Genomic DNA, 23,365 nt, shown 5'->3' on the forward strand with positions numbered 1-23,365 from the left:
GTTATATAGGATGAGCCCTGTACAGTACCTGCTACAGGGCTGTTAACTAAAAAGATTAATTCCCTTCTCCTCTTCCTCCAAATCTTTCTCAAACCCTTCCTAACTGCACCTTGAATCTCTTTAGTTTTAACCACACTGGTTTTAATGATTTATCACTCTCTTACTCTAGACTATGACTTGTTTGGGGTCTAAGACCAGTCTTGGTCACGGCTGAATCCTCAGGGTCTAGCACGGTGCTTGGCACACGGCAGGTCCTTAATAAAATGTTTGTTTATTAAGTGTATGAGGCAGGAACCCATGCAAGACATGGAATGAGCTTCTGTGTGGGAAATTCTCTTTGCTGAGCTGCTTCACTCTCTGAGCCCAACAGGCCTAAGCAAGATTTTCCTTTTTGGAGGTGAGGCAGTAAGTGTGTCTCGTAGAGCACGGAAGCATACGCATACCAGCCGATCAAGTCATGTTTGGTAGAATACAAAATGTATTTTATTACTACATTTTGGTAGTAACAAAATGTATTGATGGCTCTGCCTTGGGGAGGGTCCCCAAACCTTTCTTTCAGGGGCCCCAGGGGAAGCAACCCACAGCTCCACGCAGAAAAACAACGCCACCTTTCCTCCTGACCTGATTCATGGTTCTGTTCTAATGTGACTAACAGGAGATCTGAAGAGGTGACCCTGGTGTGATGCTGGGAGGAGGGAGTAGCCTGGAGCATGCTGTTGGAGCAGGAGAGAAGGGTAGCCAGGACAGATGGGCCTGGGGGCCACCTCTGCCCGGGCACCAACCAGTCTGGCTGGGGCTGGTGATGTTAGGTTACTTTTTTAAAGGACGAGGTTTCTCTCCCAAATAGAAAGACAATACTTTGACTTATTTGCCAGGTCCCCTGAAGGACAAATGCAGTGAAGAAAGGACCAAGAGAAGGAGGAAGGGAAAGAGTGGTCAAACCGAGGACCACTGGGAGAGGTACCTGGGCCCCAAAACCTGCCATCTGTTGTCTTCTCCTCCCCCCACCGTAAAAACATCTAGAGAGAAGCTGAGCTTCTGCTTCTGCTGAGACAGCTGCTATGATGACCCTGGAGTCTGGTGTCAGCTCACATTTCAGCCCAGGGCACAACTGCTCAAGGTTCTCTGGAAGACCTGGGGAAAATTCTGTGCCAGGAAAGCCTTCCTACCGAGATTCTCGAGCATACAAAGCCTTGGAAACAAGGACCTCAGACACAAGCAGCTCTTAGGTGTTAACACAGGGACCTTGGCCCCATTTATTAGCATAAGCAGAGGTTTTTGCCCCAGCAGCAGTCTTAGACTGTAGGTGGCCCTTTCCTACCAGAGGGGCAGAGGGAGACAGACACGCAAATACAGAGTTTAGATTCCTTTCTCCGAGGTCTGAATGAAGCCATTTCCTCCTTTCCTGTGATCTCGAGAAGATTTTCTCTGCAAGTCTGCTCCACTTCAGCCACACACGCGGAGTCTGCGATGGGTAAAGCACCAAATATTAAGGAAAACCCATTACACACAATTTTTCATCACAGACTCAAAGAAGAGTATGAGGCTATCCAGGAACTAGCCAGTCCTGGAACAGGTGTACATGCTTCCTTCTTTCTGTTCCGGGTACGTCTGCTCTGTGGGCCTGACCTGGACCTTGCATCACAGGGAGATGGGGGTGGGGCTTCCAGGGACTGACTCAGCCTTGGCCCTCTTGATGGCTATAAGGATGTTGTTCCTGCAGGTACCATTCAGATTCCAGTTCCAGAGTAAGACAAAAAGGCTGGGGCCATTGGGAAGGGCATCTAAGGCTCAGAGCACTAGGTGCTGGCTGGGGGCAGATGCTGGCAGCGAGACCAGGGAAACGAGAGGATGCTCAGTAGGTGAAGCGCATCTTCTGTGAGTAGCCCAGTTTGTCTAGGTTGGGGTGGCAGGCCAGCTGCACCATGGGGGGTGGCCCACACAGCAGCAGCAACACGTCCTCTGCTGGGGCAGGCAGGTGCTCCCGGATCATGTCGGCAGACACAAAACCCTTGCTGTAGGTCCAATCTGCATGGAGAGAGGGGAGAAGGACATTCCAGACACATGTGGACAGATTCCCTGGCTAGTGGGGGTGGGAGAGGGCCAGGTCCACTCAGCCATCCCTGCCCCCACCCAGTGAACAGGACCTCAGGAAACGGTCCAGGAGACCCCTGCGTCTGTGCACTCAGCTGGCCGTGTCAGGCAGGGCTGGTTTCACAGAAACCAGAACCCACAGAGAAGCAAGGCTCTGACTGTGGGATGTCCGCTAATGGGGAAGGCACCTTCTGGGGGCTGATCCAGAGTGAACCAGAGCTTAAACTGATTGGGGTGTCGTGCCTGCAGCTCCTCCAAGTCCTCCCGTAAGATTATGTCCTTTTCGGTCTGAAAGGAAGAGGAGAAGCAAAGTCTTGAGGAACCTTCTCGGGTTACTAAACATGAAAACATTAAACAAAAAGTCCTCTGCTGTAAAACTTTCCAAACAGGAGAGAAAAAGTTCTAGGGAGTGAACAAGACTTTTAGGGAGATAGGATGAAGGAGAGGGGAATAGCCTTTGTTTACATAATATGAAGGAATAAAGATAGAATATGTTACGAAGAAAACTCAAGGAGCAACTTTCTTTCTTTTTTTTTTTGCTTTTTAGGGCCGCACTCGTGGCACATGGAGGTTCCCAGGCTAGGGGTCCAATCGGAGCTGTAGCTGCCGGCCTACACCACAGCCACGGCAACGCAGGATCTGAGCCGCATCTGCAACCTATACCACAGCTCATGGCAATGCCGGATCCTTAACCCACTGAGTGAGGCCAGGGATCAAACCCGCAACCTCATGGTTCCTCGTCGGGTTCATTTCTGCTGCACCACGACGGGAACTCCAAGGAGCAACTTTCTGTTTATATTCCTTAACTGTTTTCTTATTTTTCCCTCTCCTCAGGGAGGGAAAGGATTTGGCTCAATGCTCTGTCTTCCGTATTGCGGTAGAGGGTCTTCCACCTTGCAGGGGGCCTTGGGCAGAGGCTGGAACAGGAACTGGGCCAGTTCTGCCTGCTGGTACCACACTCCTCAGCCCTCCCCACACTGTAACTCTGAAGTCCTAGGACTGAGAAAAGCAAAGCAACCTGGTTGGCAAAAAGCAGAAAGCACTGGGTTGGATCTTCTGGGTCTTTCAGGATGGCCCGGATCAGCTGCAGCATCGGGGTGATCCCTGAATAAAGACACCCACAGTGAGACATTGTGGCCACTCCCCCCATTCCAGCTCCTTAGCTGATCAACCCCTCCATCTTTTTTTTTTTTTTTTTGCTTTTTAGATCTGTGTCTGCGGCATATGGAGGTTCCCAGGCTAGGGGTCCAATCAGAGCTATAGCTGCTGGCCTATGCCACAGCCACGGCAAGAGGGGATCTGAGCCACATCTGCAACCTACATCATAGCTCAGAGCAATGCTGGATGCTTAACTCACTGAGTGAGGCCAGGGATCAAACCTGTAGCCTCATGGATCCTAGCTGGATTCGTTTCCGCTGTGCCACAACAGGAAGTCCCCAGCCCCTTCATCTCAATTGCACTCACTCACCCCTGCACTCCATTCTCCTTTAGTGTCCAATCCTCTAAGCTCCTCCTGTGTATTCATAGCACCTGCATTTCTGGATCAATACGGCCTTTCCCCCAATCTCATTCAGATCCTCTCTGGGAGGTGAGCTGTGGCCATGCTCAGCATTCACCTAAGTTCGTATTGTTGAAACCCTTCTGAGGAACCAGTTTCAGGCTCTCAGACAGTCTTCAGGAGGCCAGGGCTGAAATAGCACAGATGACTACAAGCCCCTGCTGATTCCATGAGGAGACTTCTGAAACACTGGACTTGCAGGTTAAGTGCCTGTGCTTTGGAACTGGGCAGAGCTGCATACTCATCCCGCCTCTGGCCAAGTGGAAACCACCCAACTCTCAGAACCTCTATTTTCTCCTCTGTGAAAAGTGAAAGCTGGTATCTACTTCACAGACACATAAAGAGACTAGCATAGTGTCTACCATGGAGAAATGTCCAATGTTAATTTTCTTTCTTCTCGACAGTCCTATTCCTAGCTGCTTCTCTGCTCTCACCTAAAAATGATTAGATTCATTTAATTTGAGGTCTTGGGAGCATCCACCAGATTTAGTTCTCAGTTAAAAATAAATTCGGGGGGCTGGGTTTCTACCTGATTATGATTTTGGTTTGCAGAAACTGGGGAGCTGTAGGCATGGCTGGGAATCCCCTCACTACCAAACCTTCTGAGGGTCACCTGGAAGCTATCATGGCCACAGTCACAATGGTGGGAGGGAGCTGCCCTCAGGGACATGCACCTGTGCCTCCGGCAATCATTCCCAGTTTCCTGGCCACTCGGGGTTCCGGCGGAGATTTCTTGTTGGGCTGAATGCTGAACTTTCCTGAGAAGTCAAATGAAGAGAGGAGTGAAAGAACAATGTTCAAACAGGGAATGAAGAAAACAGATGCAGAATTGCAGATGCACCCCAGGCCAGTTTGGCAGCTGCTGTGCAAACTGATCCTGGAGCCTGTGGGGAGGCTTGCAAGGAGCCAGCCCTGACAAGAATACACTTGAGGGACAATGGGGCCAGGACTCTCTGTCCAGTATTATTAACTACAAGTCCATTTTGGAACATACAGTGAGTCATGAGCTGCCTCTGGCAGAGCTCACTCCCTGGTGACGGTTGACAGGCATGGGGCCAGGTGGGACTCTGCTTTCCCCAGTGGCCCAGGGCAGCTCCAGAGACTGGCTAATGCACCCAGCTGTTCCCACGGGAAGGGCTGAAAGCGATCTCTGGCTCTCTGCACAGCTCAGCCTGAAGGGTGAATCTCTGAGGGAGACAAAGAGAGGCCTAAGTTTGCTTTAGTCATGGCCACAGCTGTCAGGGCTGGTGAATTCACATGGACAGGGAGGGAATGGATCTCTGCAGCAAATGGGGCTGAAGAATATTCCTTCTGATGGTTTCAGTGCTGTGTCTGTAGGAGTGGCCGCTCGCCCTTATCCCTGTGCACACACACGTGAACACTCAGAGCCACACTGTGCGTGGAGGACCAGGGGCACCGGAGTGGAAGCTGGGCCATTACCTTTCCCGGTGTAAGTGAGCAACCCACTGGGCCCTCGAAACTCCACCACATCCCCAAGCTTCAGGCTATTCAGGTACTGAGACATCTTCCCTCCCTCAGGAAATTTGGGGTGCACGCCCTTCAGGTAGACCTGATAAGATAAACAGGGAGTAATTTATTTGGAATGTTCCTGGTTTCTGAGGCCCCTGTTGACTAGAACCTGCCTGGAGCTGGGCAGGAATGACACAGGTGCTCTTTTCCCAGTCCTCATACTCTCCTCATGTCTCCAAAGGACATGCATCTCCTGCTAACACATCTTGGAAGTTTCTACAAATCCCAGAGAGAGGAGGGTGAGGGGCTCCTGGAGCTCCTTCCTACCCTCTTTACCTTGATGACAAGATCCACGTAGCCTTGGTCCTCATCGCTGGTGATGGGAGTGTAGGGCCTGATGACAAGACTGCCGTCGATGCGGGCAGAGAGGTAGACATGTTTGCCTGGGGACCACATGCAGAGCTACATAAGGGCTGCTGTGGACTGGCTGCATTCCTGTTACCTTTCAAAATACTATGGGATGTTATGAGAGGGAAAAAGTGCCTTGCTTCCCACTGGGGTCCCAAGAAACTATTGGGTGGGGAGGACTGCCCCTCTGATGCCCCAGCTGGAGCTCCCCCCCCCAAAAAAAAACTCCCCAGTGCAGGAACTTGTACCAATGACTGCCAGAGCCTTAGTAGTGATTGAGGGTCTGGGCGATGGGGAAAAGATCAGTATTTGCTCAGGGGAGATGTGAGCAAATCCTGAAGGATGGAGGGAGGCTGCCGAGTCTTACAGATGTTTGGGGGCACAGAAGCCACACCCTGGGGGCACCGCACAACCTGGAGGACCCAAGCCAGGTGGGGAAAGGGGAGTGGAGTGGGGAGGCACCAGACTGAAGCAGCGTGTTTCAGGAGACCCTGGAAGGGGAACGCCCTGTTGGAATACTAGGCAAAGGAGCCCACTCCACACTTCCTTACCCACAGGCAGCCCCAGAACGTGGTGGGCGGTGGGCAGGGCAAAGCGGAACTTCTTAGTGTTGTGGTTCACGGTCTGGAGGGCAGATGTCATGAGCATTTCACTAGGCAGGTCAGGGCTGCCAAGTCTCAAGGGCACCCCAACCACAGCGGAGTGGAACTCCAGTCCCTTCCCCTACTCCTCAACTCACCGTTTTATCTAACAGTCGCAGCAGGTACTTTTCATTGGGGTCCAGGAGCGTGACCAGCGGCCGGCGGGATCTCCGCAGGAGGTAGGAGCCCAGAGCTAGGCCAAGCAGACTCAGCAGCCCCACCCCCAGGGAAGCCAGCAGGACTGGACTCTGTGGGCAGAAGGGGCAGCGTGACCGCCGCCCTGGGGAAGAGCCCGGGACGTGGGTGGTTACTGGCTCCTTCCCTGCGCCCCAGAATGACGATCTCGAGCTCAGGCGCCAGCACAAGCCCAGTCCAGGGGGGCAGCCGAGGTGGGGTCCCCATCCCAAAAGTGCGGTACAGGGACCCCGGCACCCAGGGCGGGTGTAGAGCCCTGCGGGATGGGGTCGGAGGTGAGAGCTCCTGGTCCGGAGCTGAGAGCTGGGAACCAGGGCGGGCAGAGTCCCCGGGTGCGGGACACGGAGCTGGGGAGAGGGGGGAGTCTTACCGGCTGGAACCCCATGACGGAGAACCGCGACCTCCACCGCGCAGCCGGCCTGCAGATCCCACAATGCGCCGCGGGGCGGGCAGGGGGCGTGTCCAGAGGGCGGAGCCACTCAGCGCCCCACCCCTTTGCTCCGGTGTAAGTGCTCCCACAGGCGGGCGCTGCCGCTCCGGCTGAGAGGTGTCTGGCTTAGAGCAGAGATGGGCTCAAAGTAAAGTAGGAGGGCCTGAAAGTCATCATTTTGTAGTCACTTAATTCTTCAATTGGCTGAATTTCATCTATAGAATCCACAGCCTGGCAGTCTCCTTAGGAATGACAGTGGCAACTTATTTCCTTTTCCGTGGTTGGTTTCGCTCACATGGCCAGACCCTTAGGTCATCAGGCTCATTCAGGAGCTCCCTTTGGATCCAGGTCAAGCTTCTTATTAGGATCTGGGTTTTTCGGCCCCCAGGGTCAAAGACCTGGCTTTGGAGACCAACTGGACTGAATCAGAATCTAGCCTGCAGCCCTCATCAGCTCTGTGACTGTGGACAACATACTCAAAACTTCTCTCGGATTCCAATCTGCAGATGTTTGTGCTATCATCCATCTAGTTCATAGGTTGAAGTGAGACTCAAGTGAGACATGTCACCTGTTTAGTGTATTGCCCGTCACGCAGCAAAACATTCAACAAGTGTCAGCTGCTGCAGTGACTCTGGAGATGGTACTGAGGCTCATTTAGGGACTTAGAGTTGAGCTCTGTTGGCAGCAGAAGCACGGGCAAGAGTCAGAAATAGATCCCTAGAGCCTGGAGCCACACCTTTGCCAAGATGGCCGTTTTTTTTTCCATACAGTTTCCCAGCCAGATTGACATTTGCTGGTGGTTTCTCCTGAGGTCTCTCTCCATGGCTTGTAGATGCCCATCTTCTATGTCTTCACATGGTCTTCTGTCCACACGTGTTTGTGACCTAATTTCCTTTTCTTATAAGGACACCAGTCATATTGGATTTAGGCCCAACTCTATGACTTCATTTTATTTCTTTTTTTTCAAGAGAAATAATGAATGCAATATATTTTAAAAATCACAATTAATGCAAAAATTCATGACAATGAACACAATACAAAATTTTAAATAAATACGGGATCAGTATTACTAATTTTGCCTTATGTCTTGTGCTCTAGCATTACTCAGTATGATAATGCTTATTTATAAGCTGAGAAAAAATAAATATCTGGGGTACATTTTATCTCTTTAAAGACTGTCTCCAGAGTTCCTGTTCTGGTTCAGTGGTTAGCAAATCTGACTAGGAACTATGAGGTCATGGGTTCAATCCCTGGCCTCCATCAGTGGGTCAAGGATCCGGTGTTGCCATGAGCTGTGGTGTAGGTTGCAGATGTGGCTCGGATCCCATATTGCTGTGGCTGTGGTGTAGGCTGGCAGCTACAGCTCTGATTAGACCCGTAGCCTGGGACCCTCCATGTGCTATGGCTGTGGCCCTAGAAAAGACAAAAAAAAAAAAAAAAAAAAAAAAAAAAAAAGACTCTCCAAACCATCACATTCTAAGGTCTAGGGCTGGACTTCAACATATGAATTTGGGAGAACACAATTCAGTCTATAACAGGGAGGTTTTTTGTTTTTTGTTTTTTTGGTCTTTTTACCTTTTCTAGGGCTGCTTCCCACGGCATGTGGAGGTTCCCAGGCTAGGGGTCTAATTGGAGCTGCTGCCACCGGCCTATGCCAAAGCCACAGCAATTCAGGATCCAGGCCTCGTCTGTGACCAACACCCATGGCAACACCAGATCCTTAACTCACTGAGCAAGGCCAGGGATAGAATCCCCAACCTCATGGTTCCTAGTTGGATTCATTAACCACTGCGCCATGATGGGAACTCCAGGAGGTGCTATTTTTTTTTTTTTTTTTTTTTGCTGCACTTTCATCATGTTGAAGTTTCCCACCCAGGGATTGAACCTGTGCCAGAGTTGCTCCAGAGCCACAGCACTGACAAGCTGGATTCTTAACCTGCTGAGCCAACAGGGAACTTCAGGAGGTGCTAATTTAAACGTTATTCCTTTATTAAGATTTTGATTTCCAGTTGTTCTTTATTAGTCTATAGAAACATTTATTTCTGTGGGTTGACCTTGTATTCTGTGACTTTGCTAAACTCACTCATTAGTTCAAGAGTTTTTTTTTTTTTTTTGTAGATTTCTTGGAATTTTCTATATAGAAAATCATGTCATCTGGAAATAGGGATAGTTGTGGGATTTTTGTTTTCATTTTTGTTTGGCTGCAACCACAGCATGCAGAAATTCCAAGGCCAGGGATCCAACCAGAGACACAGCAGTGACAACACTGAATCCTTAAGTGCTAGTCCACCAGGGAGCTCCAGGGGACAGCTCTGTTTCTTCCTTTTCAGTCCCTATGCCTTTTCTTTTTTCTTGCCTTATTGCACTAGGACCTCCAGTGCAGTGTTGTGAAGGAGTGTCAAGAGTGGGCATCTTGCTTTGTGCCTGATGTTGAGATAGAGCAGGAGTTCTTGTCGTGGCTCAGCAGCAATGAATCTGACTAGTATCCATGAGGATGCAGGTTCAATCCCTGGCCTTCCTCAGTGGGTTAAGGATCCAGTGTTGCTGTGAGCTTTGGTGTAGGTCAAAGATGAGGCTCGGATCCCGCATTGCTGTGGTGTAGGCCAGCAGCAGCAGCTCCGATTAGACTCCTAGCCTGGGAACCTCCACATGCCATGGATGTGGCCCTAAAAGGACAAAAGATAAAAAAAAAAAAGTCACTCTGGTAGCTCTGCTTTCTGTCTTCTCTAGCATCAGCTCTTCATGCCTTACTGGGTCACTACCCCCTGCATTCTGTCTTTCTTTTTTTTTTTTTTAAGGGCTGCACCCATGGCACATGAAGGTTCCCAGGCTAGGTGTCAAATCGGAGCTATAGCTGCTGGCCTACACCACAGCAACAGCAGGATCCAAGCCGCATTTATGACCTACACTACAGCTCACGGCAACCCCAGACCCTTAACCCACTGAGCGGGGACAGGGATTGAACCTGTGTCCTCATGGATACTACTCAGGTTCGTTTCCTCTCAGCCACGACAGGAACTCCACCCCCTGCATTCTTAAAAAAGAAAGAAATCTTTTGTCTTCTCCATTTCCTCTGCTGCTCCTCACTATACAAAAACATAAAGAAAGCATCGTGTGGGGATTTTTCTGTCTTCCTTGGCAGCAAAACTCCTCCAAAGAGTTGTTTCCAGTTTTTCTGCTTCCAATTTCTCCCGAAGTGCTCTTAGACTCAATCTAATCAGATTTTTACCCCTTATCAGCCGCTAGGCAGATGTCAAGTTTTCACCAAGTCAACACACCCACACAGATCAGGAAGTAGGTGGTTGCCAGCTCCTCAGAAACTTCTGTACTCATACCCACTCCCCACTTCTCAGATGCAACCACTGTCCAGACTTCCAGCCACAAACTGGTTTTGCCTCTTTTAGGAATTTATATAAATGGGATCACACGGTATGTATTCCTTTGCATCTAACTTCTTTTGTGTTGTGATTATGAGATTTATCCATGTTGTGATCATAGTTTGTTCATTTTTATTACTGATTATTATTCCCTTATATGACTAGACCATTTATTTTATTTTATTTGTTTTATAGGGCAGTACCCGTGGCATATGGAGGTTCCCAGGCTAGGGGTTAAATCGGAGCTACAGCTGCCAGCCTACACCATAGCCACAGTAACACCAGACCCCTGACCCACCGAGTGAGGCCAGAGATTGAACCCGAGTCCCCCATAGATTCTGAAACTGGACGAGGCCCTGTGGGGCTCCTGGGTACAAGAAACTTTCTGTGTGCCCCCACCCCCTTTTTCTTTCTAGGACTGCACCCGAGGCATATGGAGGGTTCCCAGGCTAGGGGTCGAATTGGAGCTACAGATGCCAGCCTATCCCACAGCCACAGCAACATGGGATCCGAGCCATGTCTGTGACCTACACCACAGCTCACATCAATGAGAGATTCTTCACCCACTGAGTGAGGCCAGGGATTGAACCCACATCCTCATGGATCCTAGTCGGGTTTGTTAACCACTGAGCCATGAAGGGAACCCTGCAAACTTAAGGTTTCAGTGCAGTTAAAGATAGGGTGAATAGGGGTTCCCATTGTGGCTCAGTGTGTTAAGAACCTGACTACAATCCATGAGGACAGCAGCTATAGCTCTGATTGGGCCCCTAGCCTGGGAACCTCCATATGCCATGAGTGTGACCCTAAAAAGCAAAAGAAAAAAAAAAGAAAGAAAGAAAAATAATGCACGTGTGCATTCATACCAAATTTTGCACACAGTTCTAGGAGATTCATAAATCCTAGAAACGTCTATTTCTGAATCCCAGCTAAGACAACTTTGCTCCAGCAAGGTCTTAACCTTGACACACTGGAGGCTTGAGTCTTTCTATTGTCTAAATATGTCCCCTCAGGATCCATATGTTGGAATCCGAACCCCCAGGGGTTTTAGGAGGCGGAGTCTTTGGGAGGTGATTAGGCCGTTAGGGAGGAGCCCTCAGGAATGGGATGAGTGTTCTCAGACAAGAAGCCAGACAGCTCACTCACCCCCTTGGGCAGGCACCTGTGAGGACACTCTGGAAGGACAGAGTCTGTGAACTGAGAGGCCGGCTCTCACCAGACACAGAATCCACCAGTACCTTGATCCAGGACTCTGGCCTCCAGAACCATGAGAAACAAAGCTCTGTTGTTCCTAAGCCACTCAGTTGATGGCATTCTGTTATAGCGTCTGGAAGAGGCTGAGACAGGTCCATAGACATGAGCCAAAGTCAGCCTCTGCTCTGTGATCATGGAGCTGTCAAGACTGTTGCACTTCCTTCCCAGGAAGATCTTGGGGTGTTATCCTTTTGTGTAGCTAAGAATTGAGGCAGTTCAGGCAGATCCCTTCCCTCCCTCTGGCTTTAAGAAGCCAAAGGCTAGGGGAGTTCCCGTCGTGGCGCAGTGGTTAATGAATCCGACTAGGAGTCATGAGGTTGCGGGTTTGATCCCTGCCCTTGCTCAGTGGGTTAACGAACTGGCGTTGCTGTGAGCTGTGGTGTAGATCGCAGACGAAGCTCGGATCCTGCGTTGCTGTGGTTCTGGAATAGGCTGGCAGCTACAGCTCCGATTAGACCCCTAGCCTGGGAACCTCCCATATGCCATGGGAGCAGCCCAAGAAGCTGAAGGCTAGAGTCTTATTTGTGTCCTTTATCAGACTGTGGCCTCTGTCTTGAGCATCCTACAAAAGCAGAATTGGAGTGACCTTACATCTCAGCTTGTCTGGGACAATCCTGGTTTATGTCTGCGGTCTAGTGTAGTTTTTTGTTTGTTTGATCTTTGTTATTTGCTTTTTTTAGGGCTGCACTTGCAGCATATGGAGGTTCCCAGGCTACAGGTCCAATCAGAGCTACAGCTGCCAGCCTACACCACAGCCACAGCAACGCCAGATCTGAGCCACATCTGCAACCTATACCACAGCTCATAGCAACACCAGAATCTTAACCTACTGAGTGAGGCCAGGGATTGAACCTGCAACCTCATGGTTCCTAGTCAGATTTGTTTCTGCTGTGCCACAATGGGAACTCCTCCAGTGTAGTTTTTACTGGCGCTTCCTTCCCTTCTCAAAATGTCCCAGTGAGAACAACAAATTAATGGTCACCCAAGTCAGAGGGAGCAGCCCTCGATCAAAATTTCTAGCTTTATTTCTTGCTCACCAGATAGACTCCATTTCCAAGCCCTGTCCTTCCAGATTCCCACTGAGCTGTCTACAACTTCTCTTCCTCATACTCGCTGGTCCAGACTTTAATCTGCCTGATCAGGAGCCAGGACTCCTGGGGTGCTAGCACCAGCAGCCGGATGCAACTCAACTGCTCTGCGGAGTCTTCTTCATAAGATACTATCTGGTCCAAATGTCCATCTACCAGTGGTCCCAGCAGGGTATAGCGGGCACAGCCTGTGAAATCCTCCAGGGGGTAAAAGCCCAGCTCCACCTGCCCTTGCTCCAGCTGGTACTGCCTTGGTTTGTTGGAACCTGTCAGCACCTCGATCCGGATGACTTTGTGTGGCCTCTCCAGAATCACTGTCAGGTGGTTGCCTTTCATGGGATTGAAGGTGGAGTAGCACTCCTCGTTCAGTGTGTAAGCATACTGTGGTACATTGTCTGATATGGTCAGCATGTCTGTGATGATGCTGGCAGTGGGGTTGTCTGGTTCACCAAAGACCCTCTTCTTCTTTCCAGGAAAGCAGAAGTCCTCAAGCTCAGAATGCGTTTGGTGGAGGATCGAGGAACTGAAATGGATTGGCATGGGTTGGGCCAAAAGAAGACGGAATTCAGAGAGAAGCAGGTGCATTGGAGTGTCCTTTTGGAAAAGGAGGAAGAGAGAGGTCAGGCGGGGGAGGTCGCTGGTGTGGAAGACTTTCCCGGAGAGGCTCAGGTTGGAGAAGTCCAGGATCACCCAAGGGAGGTTTTTCCAGGCTAATAACACCCAATAGATTGTCGAGATAAACTTGGAAATGAGAGAAACCTGGTCTTCCAGCAGCAGAAAGTATTCGGAGAAGTTGGTGGCCAAGTTCATGAGGAGGGCCAGATCCCTTTTCTGCTGGTTGTGAAGGCCTTTGCAGGGCGAGGGCGGATGAGCCTCATCCAGATCTTCTGGGAGAGGGGGGCCGCCGAGGTGGCCGTGGACCACGAGCAGCCGCTGCGCCTCAATGTGTGCTCTGAAGAGGTCTGAGATGTTGGCCGCAACCTGGCTGAGCCATTCCGGCTCAGAGTTGGACAGGCAGACCAGCACCACGATACACTCCAGCTCCGGTTCTGAGGAAGCCTGGAACAGAAGCTGCAGGGTGTTCAGCAGACGGGTCCCTTGGGGATGCTGCGTTGAGGAGATGCCCACAGTCAGCAGCTCTGGGGAGTGTGGAGGGGAGTGAGAGGTAAGTTGCTCCCAGGCCCCTCTGCTCATGGCTGCCCCCGAGACCAGGACCTGGGCCAAACTCACAGTTCCCTTTTCTGGGAGAGCTCATCTCTGCACAGTAGTCAGGTGGTTTCTTTGATCACTACTTGGAAAGGCTGCTGGGGAGTCCTTGCGGGGACAAGGCTCCCTCTGAGGGGAAAGGCTGTCAGGTACCAAAGGGAAGTTTGCTGGCCTTGATCTCAGCATCATCTCAGTGACTGAGGAGCCACCAGGCCTGGATTGGAGGATCCAGGGCGGGACCCAAGGGTTGTGGCACTCTTGTGCCCATGATTCCTGTGCTCCCTGCCCTGAGCGAGTTTCGCTGAGGGGGCCACACCTGAGGCATATGGACACAGGCTAGGGGTCAAAGCAAAGCTACCACTGTCAGCCTATACCACAGCCACAGCAATGCAGGATCCAAGCTGTGTTTGTGACCTACACCACAGCTCATGGCAATGCCGGATCCTTAACCCACTGAGCAAGGCCAGAGATGGACCCTGCATCCTCATGGATCCTAGTTGGGTTCTTTAACCACTCAGTCACAATGGGAACTTGGATGAATGCCTCCTTACCGGCCATTCTGAGCCTCTGGACATTTGTCATTCAAGGGGGTGGCAGCAGGAAGAAAATGCACTTGGGCTTATAACCTGCCCCGCATTCCAGTTCTGCAGGGTGGCCCTGCCTCTGAGCACCCATCTTTCTTGCCAGATCATTTCCCCTCTTCACCCCCTTTTTTTGGCCACCCCTAGGCATACAGAGTTCCTGGGCCAGGGATCAGCCACGTGTGTGAGCTTCCTACACCACAGCTGCAGCAGTGCAGGAATCCTTTAAACCACTGGGTCGGGCCGGGACTCAAACCTGCATCCTAGTGCTGCAGACACCACCTATCCTGTTGTGCCACAGCAGGAGCTCTGCCCTTCCTCTTTCTTGGCAGAATAGTATCTTGTCTCACCTTCCCCAGTCTGATCCCTGCCTCCCATGTACTCACTCTTTTCCTGGGGAGGGGCTCCCACCAGGAATCTGTACTCGGCATGTTGGAGTAAAGGGGAGGTTTTCTGCAAGTCCTTGAAGGTCTTCAGAAGGTTCTTGATTTCAGAGATGCTTTGCTTCTCATCTAGCTGCTCCAGTACCACCTTCTTTTCCTCCTGCTCAGAGTAAGATAAGCATCAGCTCTGAGATTTTTCCTTAGATCTCTGGAGTCGGTTGAGGGTCAGATCCCCTTTTGAGGCCATGCCAGGCAAGCCCCAGGATATAGTCAACCACTATCCCCCCCATCATGGGGGCACACAGGGCTTTTCAGAAGCGGTGGTGGGACCTGGAGTCAGGGGAGGGGCCCCTCGGGTGTTGTGTGGAATGCTTATGGGAAAGTCCTGGGCTTGTGTAGAGTGAGAAGGGGCCCATGCCTGCCATGGCCCACATCTAACCCCCTTCCATTATCAGGCTGGCAGACATCACCTAACTCGGCGTGGACTGTGCTAGGTTCTGCGGCAGATGCCGAAAGCCAGTTCTGTCCCCAAGGAAGTTACATGTGGTACCTCCATTCTAAAGTCCTTTCTTTGGCTCAATTCTGAGCACACATACACACATCTCTGACTCACTGCCCACATCCACTTAGGCTGTGCTCTGGAGGAAAACCTGGACCCTGGGGCTTGCATGTGACCTGTGCTGGATTGGTGGTCTCCACGTGCAGGGGCTGTAATCAGGGCATTTTTGGGGGGTTTCCTGCATGTGATGGATGGGAGTTATGATGGCTCTGGCTCTGGAGAGAGGGATGTGACCTCACCTAGGCAGGCTTCCCATGTGCTGACCCCACCGAACAGCACACCCTTGGACACTCTCTGCACAGGGCAAATGGCATTTGGGGGGGGGTTTCCTCCATGTGATGGGTGGGAGTTATGATGGCTCTGGCTCTGGAGAGGGATGTGACCTCACCTAGACAGGCTGCCCATGGGCCAACCCCACCAAACAGCATGGCCTTGGCTGCTCTCTGCACAGGGAAAATGCCCCCTTGTCTTCCTCACCTTTATTCAAACCCAACACATATTTCAAGGCTAGTTCGCCATTATCTTTTCTCTAACCCTCTCCTGATTCTTCAACAGCGTTCCTCTTAGAACTTCCATGCGGAGTTCCCGTCGTGGCGCAGTGGTTAACGAATCCGACTAGGAACCATGAGGTTGAGGGTTCGGTCCCTGCACTTGCTCAGTGGGTTAACGATCCGGCGTTGCCGTGAGCTGTGGTGTAGGTTGCAGACACGGCTCGGATCTCGTGTTGCTGTGGCTCTGGCGTAGGCCAGAGACTACAGCTCCGATTCGACCCCTAGCCTGGGAACCTCCATATGCCGCGGGAGCGGCCCAAGAAATAGCAAAAAAAAAAAGAACTTCCATGGTGACTTTAGACTGTGTAACTGAAAATATACCCACCCACCACCCCCAAAGGGTTAGGGTTAGGAGTCCAAGCTCCACCTCTGGAACTCACCATGGATAAACTGTACTTAGGATGCTCTGCATTTTTCTCTTGGAGGAAGCGGCTCAGGAGGATCAAGGACACAGCAACCAAGAAGCATTTCCACAGGCAGTTCTGCATGGTGCCGGGGCCTGAGAAGCTCTGTGGAGATGGCAGGCAGTGGGTCCTGGGTCCTCCTGCCCCCTTCGCCCCTCCCCCAACACCACTTCCAGATGACTCCCTGCCCTTTCCCACCCACTTCAATCTCCTTGTACATACATGCAGCAGCTGCCAGAGGGGAGACAGAAGTCCTGGAGTTTGGCTCTGTCCAGCTTCTGCCCTCCTCACCTCTCATCCAGGCTTCCAGGTGAGACTAGAGAAGTTTCTGTCATTTCTTCACTCTTGGAGCAGAGACCCGACCAGAAGGATGTGTTGCCAGGAAGAGGAAAGCAAGGCTTAGGGATGAATCAACCCTTCCCCAAACTGCAAGCTCAAGCCAGTCCCCACCTGGGTGTAATTGGCCAATAAGTTGGGTCTCATATGTTAGCTCCCCCCTTACATTTGTGGCTGATTCTTCCCAGGATCATGATTGGCAGATTCCGAAGTTTGGGATCAAATCAGAAGGACCAAGGGAAACTAGTTTGTACACAGCTTTCTTCCGTCCTGGAGTGGTGCAGAGGATGGAAAGCTAAAAGTGACTAGAACCTTCTCATCCTGTGAAAGTCTTTACCGTGTTTGGAAGGCTAGCTCCACTGGGGTCTTTGTGTCTCATAGAAAATGTGGCTTAAAGGTTTATCAGAGAGCAGGGATTCCTCTGAAATCAAGGAGAAAAGACCTCAATGCTGCAGGATAGGGGCCCAGTGGGCTCTTCAGAGGTAGCAGCACCTAGACACCCCTCCCAGGAGACCCTGCTTGGCAACCATTGTTCTCTTTGAATGGGGACTGCTCACCACACCAGCCTCATACCAAGCACCTGCTTCTGGATGAGGCAGGGATACAGTTGGAAAGCCAGCTTTCCAGCCTTTTCCCTCAAACCCAGAAGATTGGAAATGAATGATCAGTCTGACTCAAATGGATGAGGAGGGAGTGCCCCCATCCTGCCCTACCCTGCCCAGGCTGCAGTCACCCCAGCTGCTGGCTGTGTCTTGTACTCACCCCAAATGGCTCCTCGAATCTCCAGTTCTTTCCAAGGCCCAGAATGGCTCAAAGGGCCTCTGAAGTTGACTTTTCTTCTCTCTTTTTTTTCCATTACTAAGAATATATTTCATTTCTTTCTCACGCTTCCATCCCCTCACCATGCTTAGCTGAGCATTACATGAACTGTAGTTGTAGCCTTTTACTAAGAAAAGAAGATGACCAGATGATATCCTATCTTGCCTCTTCAGCTTTTGAGATGCAAAAAATAGAATTTAGGATAAGATTTTACATAGGGTTTTTTCCTTTCAGGTTTTTTTTTTTTTTTTTTTTTTTTTTTGGTCTTTTTAGGGCTGCACCTAAAATTAGGTATGGGGTTGAGTTTCATTTCTTTGCACTGATATGGTGGTTCCCAGGCTAGGGGCCGAATCAGAACTGTAGCTGCTGGTCTACATCCCAGCCACAGCAACACCAGATCTGAGCTGCATCTGTCACCTACACCACACCTGATGGCAACACCAGGTCCTTAACCCACTGAGCAAGGCCAGGGATCAAACCCACATCCTCATGGATCCTAGTTGGGTTCATTAACTGCTGAGCCACGATGGGAACTCCTGGATTTCCACATTTTTAAAGACTGCAGAATACTTTATTGTATGTGTTTATACATCACATTTTCTTTCTCTGTTCTTCTGCCAATAGACATTTAGATTGTTTCCACATCTGGGCATTCTGAACTCTGGTGCAGTGAACATAGGGGTACAGATATCCTTTTGAGATTCTGACTTCAATTCCTTTGGACACATACATCTTGAAAAGTGGAACTGCTAGATCATAACTTAGTCTTTTTTGTTAAGGCCTGCACTTGTAGTTCATGGAAGTTCCAAGGCTAGGGATCTATTTGGAGCGGCAGCTGCCGGCCTACACCACAGCCAAAGGAACTCAGGATCCAAGCTGTACCTGCAATCTATGCTGCAGCTTTCAGCAACACTGGATCTTAACCCACTGAGTGAGGCCAGGGATTGAACCCAAGTCCTCATGGATGCTAGTCAGGTTCTTAACCTGCAGAGCCACCGGGTCTTTATTTCACTCCTGTTAGTTCTAGTTTTAATTTTTTGAGGAACTTATGTAACGGCTGCACCAATTTATATTCCCACTAAGTGTACAGAGTTTCACTTTCCCCCACATCCTCACCACAAGAAATGAGGTGATATCTCATTGTGGTTTTGGTTTGAATTTCCCTGATGACTGGTGATGTTGAGAATCTTTTCATGTACCTGTTGGCCATATGTATGTCTTCTTTTGAGAAATGTCTTCTTTGATTTTTTTTTTTCTTTTTAGGGCCAAACCCACGGTGTTTGGAAATTCCCAGGTTAGGGGTCAAATCTGAGCTGCAGCTGCAGTCCACAGCCACAGCACTGCAAGATCTGAGCTGTGTCTGCAACCTACACCACAGCTCACAGCAACGCTGGATCCTTAACCCACAGAGCAAGGCCAGATATTGAACCTGCAACCTCATGATTACTAGTTGGGTTTCATTATTGCTGAGCCACAATGGGAACTCCCTTTGTTCATTTTTAACTGTGTTATTTGGTTTTTTGCTATTGAGTTATATGACCTTCATACATATTTTGGATATTAACCCCTTGTCATTTAAATGGTTTGCAAATATCTTCTATTCAGTAGGCTGTCTCTTCATTTTGTTGATGGTTTCCTTTGCTGTGCTAAACATAGTGCTACTTTTATTTTTTTTTTATTTTTTTATTTTTTATTTTTTAGGGCCACACTTGTGACATATGAGGTTCCCAGGCTTGGGGTTGAATCAGAGCTGTAGCTGCCGGCCTACACCACAGCCATGGCAATACAGGATCCAAGCCGTCTCTGCGACCTACCCCACAGCTCACGGCAATGCCAGATCCTTACCCCACTGAGTGAGGCCAGGGATGGAACCCACATCCTCATGGATCCTAGTCAGATTAGTTTCCGCTGCACCACAATGAGAATTGCTCGTGTTACTTTTAAAATTTAGGTGTTTGTCTCAAATTCATATTTGCATATGGAATGAGGTAGGGGTTGAGTTTCACTTCTTTGCACTGATATATATTTGTTTCAGCACCCCTTTCCCTTACTTTTTTTTTTTTTTGGTGGTTTGTCTTTTTTTTAGGGCCACACCTGCCACTTATGGAGATTCCCAGGCTAGGGGTCTAATCGGAGCTGTAGCCACCGGCCTACACTACAGCCAGAGCAACACCAGATCTGAGCCGTATCTCCAACCTATACCACAGCTCACCGAAACACTGGATCCTTACCTTGCTGAGCCAGGCCAGGGATCGAACCCACAACCTCATGGATGCTAGTCAGGTTCCTTAACCACTGAGCCATGACAGAAACTCCTCTCTTACCTTTTGATTTACTTGGCATCTTGTCAAAATCCAGCAACTGTCAGCATGAGGCTGTTTTTACTCTAAGCATTTCTGCACTCTATTTTTGCTACACTGTAAATAGTATCACATTGTGTCCCCTCCCCCAGCCCTGAGGTCATCATGATATTCTCCTACTTATTCTTTCTTTTTTTTTTTTTTTTGTCTTTTTGCCTTTTCTAGGGCTGCTTCCCAGGGCATATGGAGGTTCCCAGGCTAGGGGTCCAGTCAGAGCTGCAGCCACTGGCTACACCAGAGTCACAACAACATGGGATCCAAGCTGCATCTGCAACCTGCACCCACAGCTCACAGCAATGTCAGATCCCCAACCCACCGAGCAAGGCCAGGGATCAAACCTGCAACCTCATGGTTCCTAGTTGGATTTGCTAACCACTGTGCCATGACAGGAACGCCATCTCCTACTTATTCTTGCAGTGGTGTAGGAGGGGTCTTTTAGGTGGGACTGTGTTAGGTTTCCAGTAATACTAGTTTTCTTATGTGGGTGACCATCCATCCTGGCCCTGTTTATTCAAGTGAACATCCTTCCCCACCCACTTGCAGAGTGCTGTCTCTATTATAAATCAGCTTTCTTGATACCTCTATTTCTTGGGGATGGTTTTCTTTCTTCCTTTTTTCTTTTTAGGCTGCACCCAAGTCACATGGATGTTCCCAGGCTAGGAGTCAAATCAGAGCTACAGCTGCCAGCCTATATCATAGCCACAGCAGTGCAGGATCCAAGCTGTGTCTGCAACCTACACCACAGGTCACAGCAATGCCAGATCCTTAACCCACTAAGCAAGGCCAGGGAGCGAACCCACATCCTCATGGATCCTAGTCAGGTTCATTAACTGCTGAGCTATGAAGGGAACTCCAGAGCTTTCTCTGTTTTTAATGGTGTTGTTTTGTTAGAATTCTTTGCATATTTTGAAACAAATCCTTTGTTGTGTATGTGTTTGCAAATAGTTTTCTCTCGGTTTGTGACTTGCTTTTTGATTTTCTGAGTAAGGCCTTTCACAGAGGAGAAATCTTTAATTTTACAAAATCCATTTGACCCCTAGCCCAGGAACTTCTGCAGCCCTAAAAAAACCAGACCAAACCAAATACTCTAGGAGTTCCCGTGGTGGCACCCACGGGGCAGGTGCGGTCCTGGAGGACCCTGCTTTGCACAAATGAAGGGAGTTGAGGCTCCTTGGGCCCATGGCTTCTGCTTTGCTGGGATGATTGGTGGCATCTCTGCTGTCAGAGCTCTGTCTTCTTCAGACTTCAGGGGCTTTCAGCTTTAGGACATCAAGGGGCAGTGTCTACACTGATGGGAGCCAGGTTTCCTGCCAATTGGGTGGCACAGGAGGAAAAGGTGAGCAGAAGCTTTTAGCTTCCCATGTGCACCAGAGGGGGGGTCCACCTTCAGAGGATGCAAGAGGGGCTCTGGGTTGAAAGCTGGGGTTTTTTGGTCCATTGTGTGTGTGGTATGGATGGTGTCCACTGTCTTTACATGGTATGTGGTGTTGAGTTTTCCCAGCAGCACTTCCTGTGGGGACGACGTGGCCTTGGCCCCTTTGTCGTGAACACACTGACCCGCTCAGTGTGGGTTGAATTCTGGGCTCTGTCCTCTTGCTCTGGGCCAGGCACCTGTTTTTGAGCCAGTTCCACACTCTGTTGGTGACTGTAGCTTCACAACATAGAGTGAAGTCAGGCAGGGAGATGCCTCCGGCCTCTTGTCCTTTCTGAGGGTTGCTTTGGCTCCTTGAGGTCTTTTGTGGCTCCACACAAACTGTAGGAGGATTTGCTCTATTTCTGGGAAAAAGACTGTTGGAATTTGGGGAGGGGCTGGCATTCACATGTTCATTTCCTTGGGCAGAATGAACATTTGAACAATGTGAATTTTTCCAAGAGCACAAGGTATCTTTCCATTTATGTGTGTCATAGTTTTCAGGGGCTTCATCACTGTCTGAAAGTGTTTCAGTCTTTCATGTCCTTGGTTAAATGTATTCTTTTGTTCCTTTTTTCCCTTTTTTAGCTGCCCTGTGGCATGTGGAGCTCCTGGGCCAGGGATCAGATCTGAGCACAGTTGCAACCCATGCCACAGCTGTGGCAACACTGGATATATATATAATGATTTTTATTTGTTTTTAGTATAGCTAGTTTGCGGTGTTCTGTCAATATTCTGCGGCACAGCATGGTGACCCAGTTACACACACACATTCTTTTTCCTCACGTTATCATGCTACATCATAAGTGACTGGATATAGTTCCCAGTGCTACACAGCAGGATTTCATTGCTTATCCATTCCAAAGGCAAGAGTCTGCATCTATTAACCCCAAGCACCCCATCCATCCCACTCCCTCCCCCTCCCCCCTGGCAACCACAAGTCTATTCTGCAAGTCCATGAGTTTCTTTTCTGTGGAAAGATTCATTGGTGCCATATATCCGATTCCAGATACAAGTGATATCTTATGGTACTTGTTCTCTTTCTGACTTACTTCACTTAGTAGGAGAGTCTTTAGTTCCAACTGTGTTGCTGCAAATGGCATTATTTTGTTCTTTTTATGGCTGTGTAGAATTCCATTGTACATATTTACCACCTCTTCCTAATCCAATCATCTGTTGCTGGACAGTTAGAATTTTTCCGTGTCTTGGCTATTGTGAATAGTGCTGCAATGAACATGTGGGTGCATGGGTCTTTGTCAAGAAAAGTTTTGTCCAGATATATGCCCAAGAGTGGGATTGCTGGGTCATATGGTAGTTCTATGTGGTTTTCTAACGCACCTCCATACTGTTCTCCATGGTGGTTGCACCAACTTACATTCCCACCCGCAGTGCAGGAGGGTTCCCTTTTCTCCACACCCCCTCCAGCATTTGTTATTTGTGGACTTATGAATGATAGCCATTCTGGCTGGTGCGAGGTGGTATCTCATGGTAGTTTTGATTTGCATTTCTCTAATAACCAGGGATGTTGAGCATTTTTTCATGTGCCTGTTGGCCAACTGTATATCTTCCTTGGAGAAATGTCTATTCAGGTCATTTGTGCATTTTTCAATTGGGCTATTGGCTTTTTTGCTGTTGATTTGTATAAGTTGTTTGTATATTTTAGAGATTAAGCCCTTGTCAGTTGCATCATTTGAAACTATTTTCTCCCTTTCTGTAAGTTGTCTTCTTGGTTTCCTTTGCTGTGTAAAACTTGTCTGTTTGATTAGGTCCCATTGGATTAGTTTGGCTTTTATTTCCGTTGCTTTGGGAGACTGACCTGAGAAAACATTTGTAAGGCTGATGTCAGAGAATGTTTTGCCTATGTTCTCTTCCAGAAGTTTGATGGTGTCTTGTCATACATTTAAGTCTTGAAGCCATCTTGAGTTTATTTTTGTGCATGGTGTGAGGATGTGTTTTAGTTTCATTGATGTGTGTGCACCTGTCTGGGTTTCCCAGCAATACGTGCTGAAAAGATGTCTTTTTCCCATTTTATATTCTTGCCTCCTTTGTCAAAGATTAATTGACCATAGGTGTCTGGGTTTATTTCTGGGTTCTCTCTTCTGTTCCATTGGTTTGTCTGTCTGTTTTGGAACCAGCACCACACTTTCTTGTTTCCTGTGGCTTTGTGATATTGCCTGAAGTCTGGGGAGTTAAGCCTCCTGCTTGGTTTTTGGTCCTCAGGATTGCTTTAGCAATTTTGGGTC

The 23,365-nt window shown here is 49.4% G+C and overlaps 2 protein-coding genes across 6 annotated transcripts; both read right to left on the minus strand.

Moving 5' to 3' along the window:
- Positions 1–1,225: 1,225 nt before the first annotated feature.
- On the minus strand, positions 1,226–6,795 carry CYB5R1 (cytochrome b5 reductase 1). 4 transcript variants are annotated; one of them, XM_005668009.3, is made up of 10 exons: positions 6,737–6,795; positions 6,270–6,419; positions 6,082–6,154; positions 5,459–5,565; positions 5,093–5,222; positions 4,327–4,410; positions 3,113–3,198; positions 2,283–2,382; positions 1,856–2,028; positions 1,226–1,465 (listed from the first exon to the last, which is right to left on the minus strand). In XM_005668009.3, the coding sequence occupies exons 1-9, from the start codon at positions 6,749–6,751 to the stop codon at positions 1,856–1,858; spliced, it is 918 nt and encodes a 305-aa protein (XP_005668066.3). In that variant the 5' UTR covers positions 6,752–6,795; the 3' UTR covers positions 1,226–1,465.
- A 5,616-nt stretch (positions 6,796–12,411) lies between these two features.
- On the minus strand, positions 12,412–17,063 carry LOC146398876 (alpha-1,3-mannosyl-glycoprotein 4-beta-N-acetylglucosaminyltransferase-like protein MGAT4E). Of its 2 annotated transcripts, XM_084979462.1 has the most exons (5): positions 16,699–17,063; positions 16,419–16,540; positions 16,173–16,301; positions 14,686–14,842; positions 12,412–13,651 (listed from the first exon to the last, which is right to left on the minus strand). In XM_084979462.1, exons 3-5 carry the CDS (start codon positions 16,278–16,280, stop codon positions 12,513–12,515), a joined length of 1,404 nt encoding a protein of 467 aa, XP_084835588.1. In that variant the 5' UTR covers positions 16,281–16,301; positions 16,419–16,540; positions 16,699–17,063; the 3' UTR covers positions 12,412–12,512. The 2 variants fall into 2 exon arrangements, with proteins under 2 accessions (XP_084835588.1, XP_084835587.1); XM_084979461.1 differs by having other exon boundaries at positions 16,419–17,034.
- Between the last annotated feature and the right edge of the window lie 6,302 nt (positions 17,064–23,365).

This window comes from Sus scrofa, chromosome 10 (assembly GCF_054392235.1).
Source record: "Sus scrofa isolate SSC_HxYL_T2T_F1_AM1 chromosome 10, Sscrofa_HxYL_maternal_Yorkshire_Landrace_v2.0, whole genome shotgun sequence".
NCBI lineage: Eukaryota > Metazoa > Chordata > Mammalia > Artiodactyla > Suidae > Sus > Sus scrofa.

Coding starts and splice junctions, on each gene's coding strand:
- CYB5R1 (XM_005668009.3), bottom strand. Junction 5,223..5,458: donor ACGTGGATCTTGTCATCAAG/GTAAAGAGGGTA, acceptor TTATCTTATCAG/GTCTACCTGAAGGGCGTGCA. Junction 4,411..5,092: donor GCTCACTTACACCGGGAAAG/GTAATGGCCCAG, acceptor TTGACTTCTCAG/GAAAGTTCAGCATTCAGCCC.
- LOC146398876 (XM_084979462.1), bottom strand. CDS start 16,280: ATGCAGAACTGCCTGTGGAAATGCTTCTTGGTTGCTGTGTCCTTGATC. Junction 14,843..16,172: donor CTAAGTACAGTTTATCCATG/GTGAGTTCCAGA, acceptor TACTCTGAGCAG/GAGGAAAAGAAGGTGGTACT. Junction 13,652..14,685: donor AGCCCCTCCCCAGGAAAAGA/GTGAGTACATGG, acceptor CACACTCCCCAG/AGCTGCTGACTGTGGGCATC.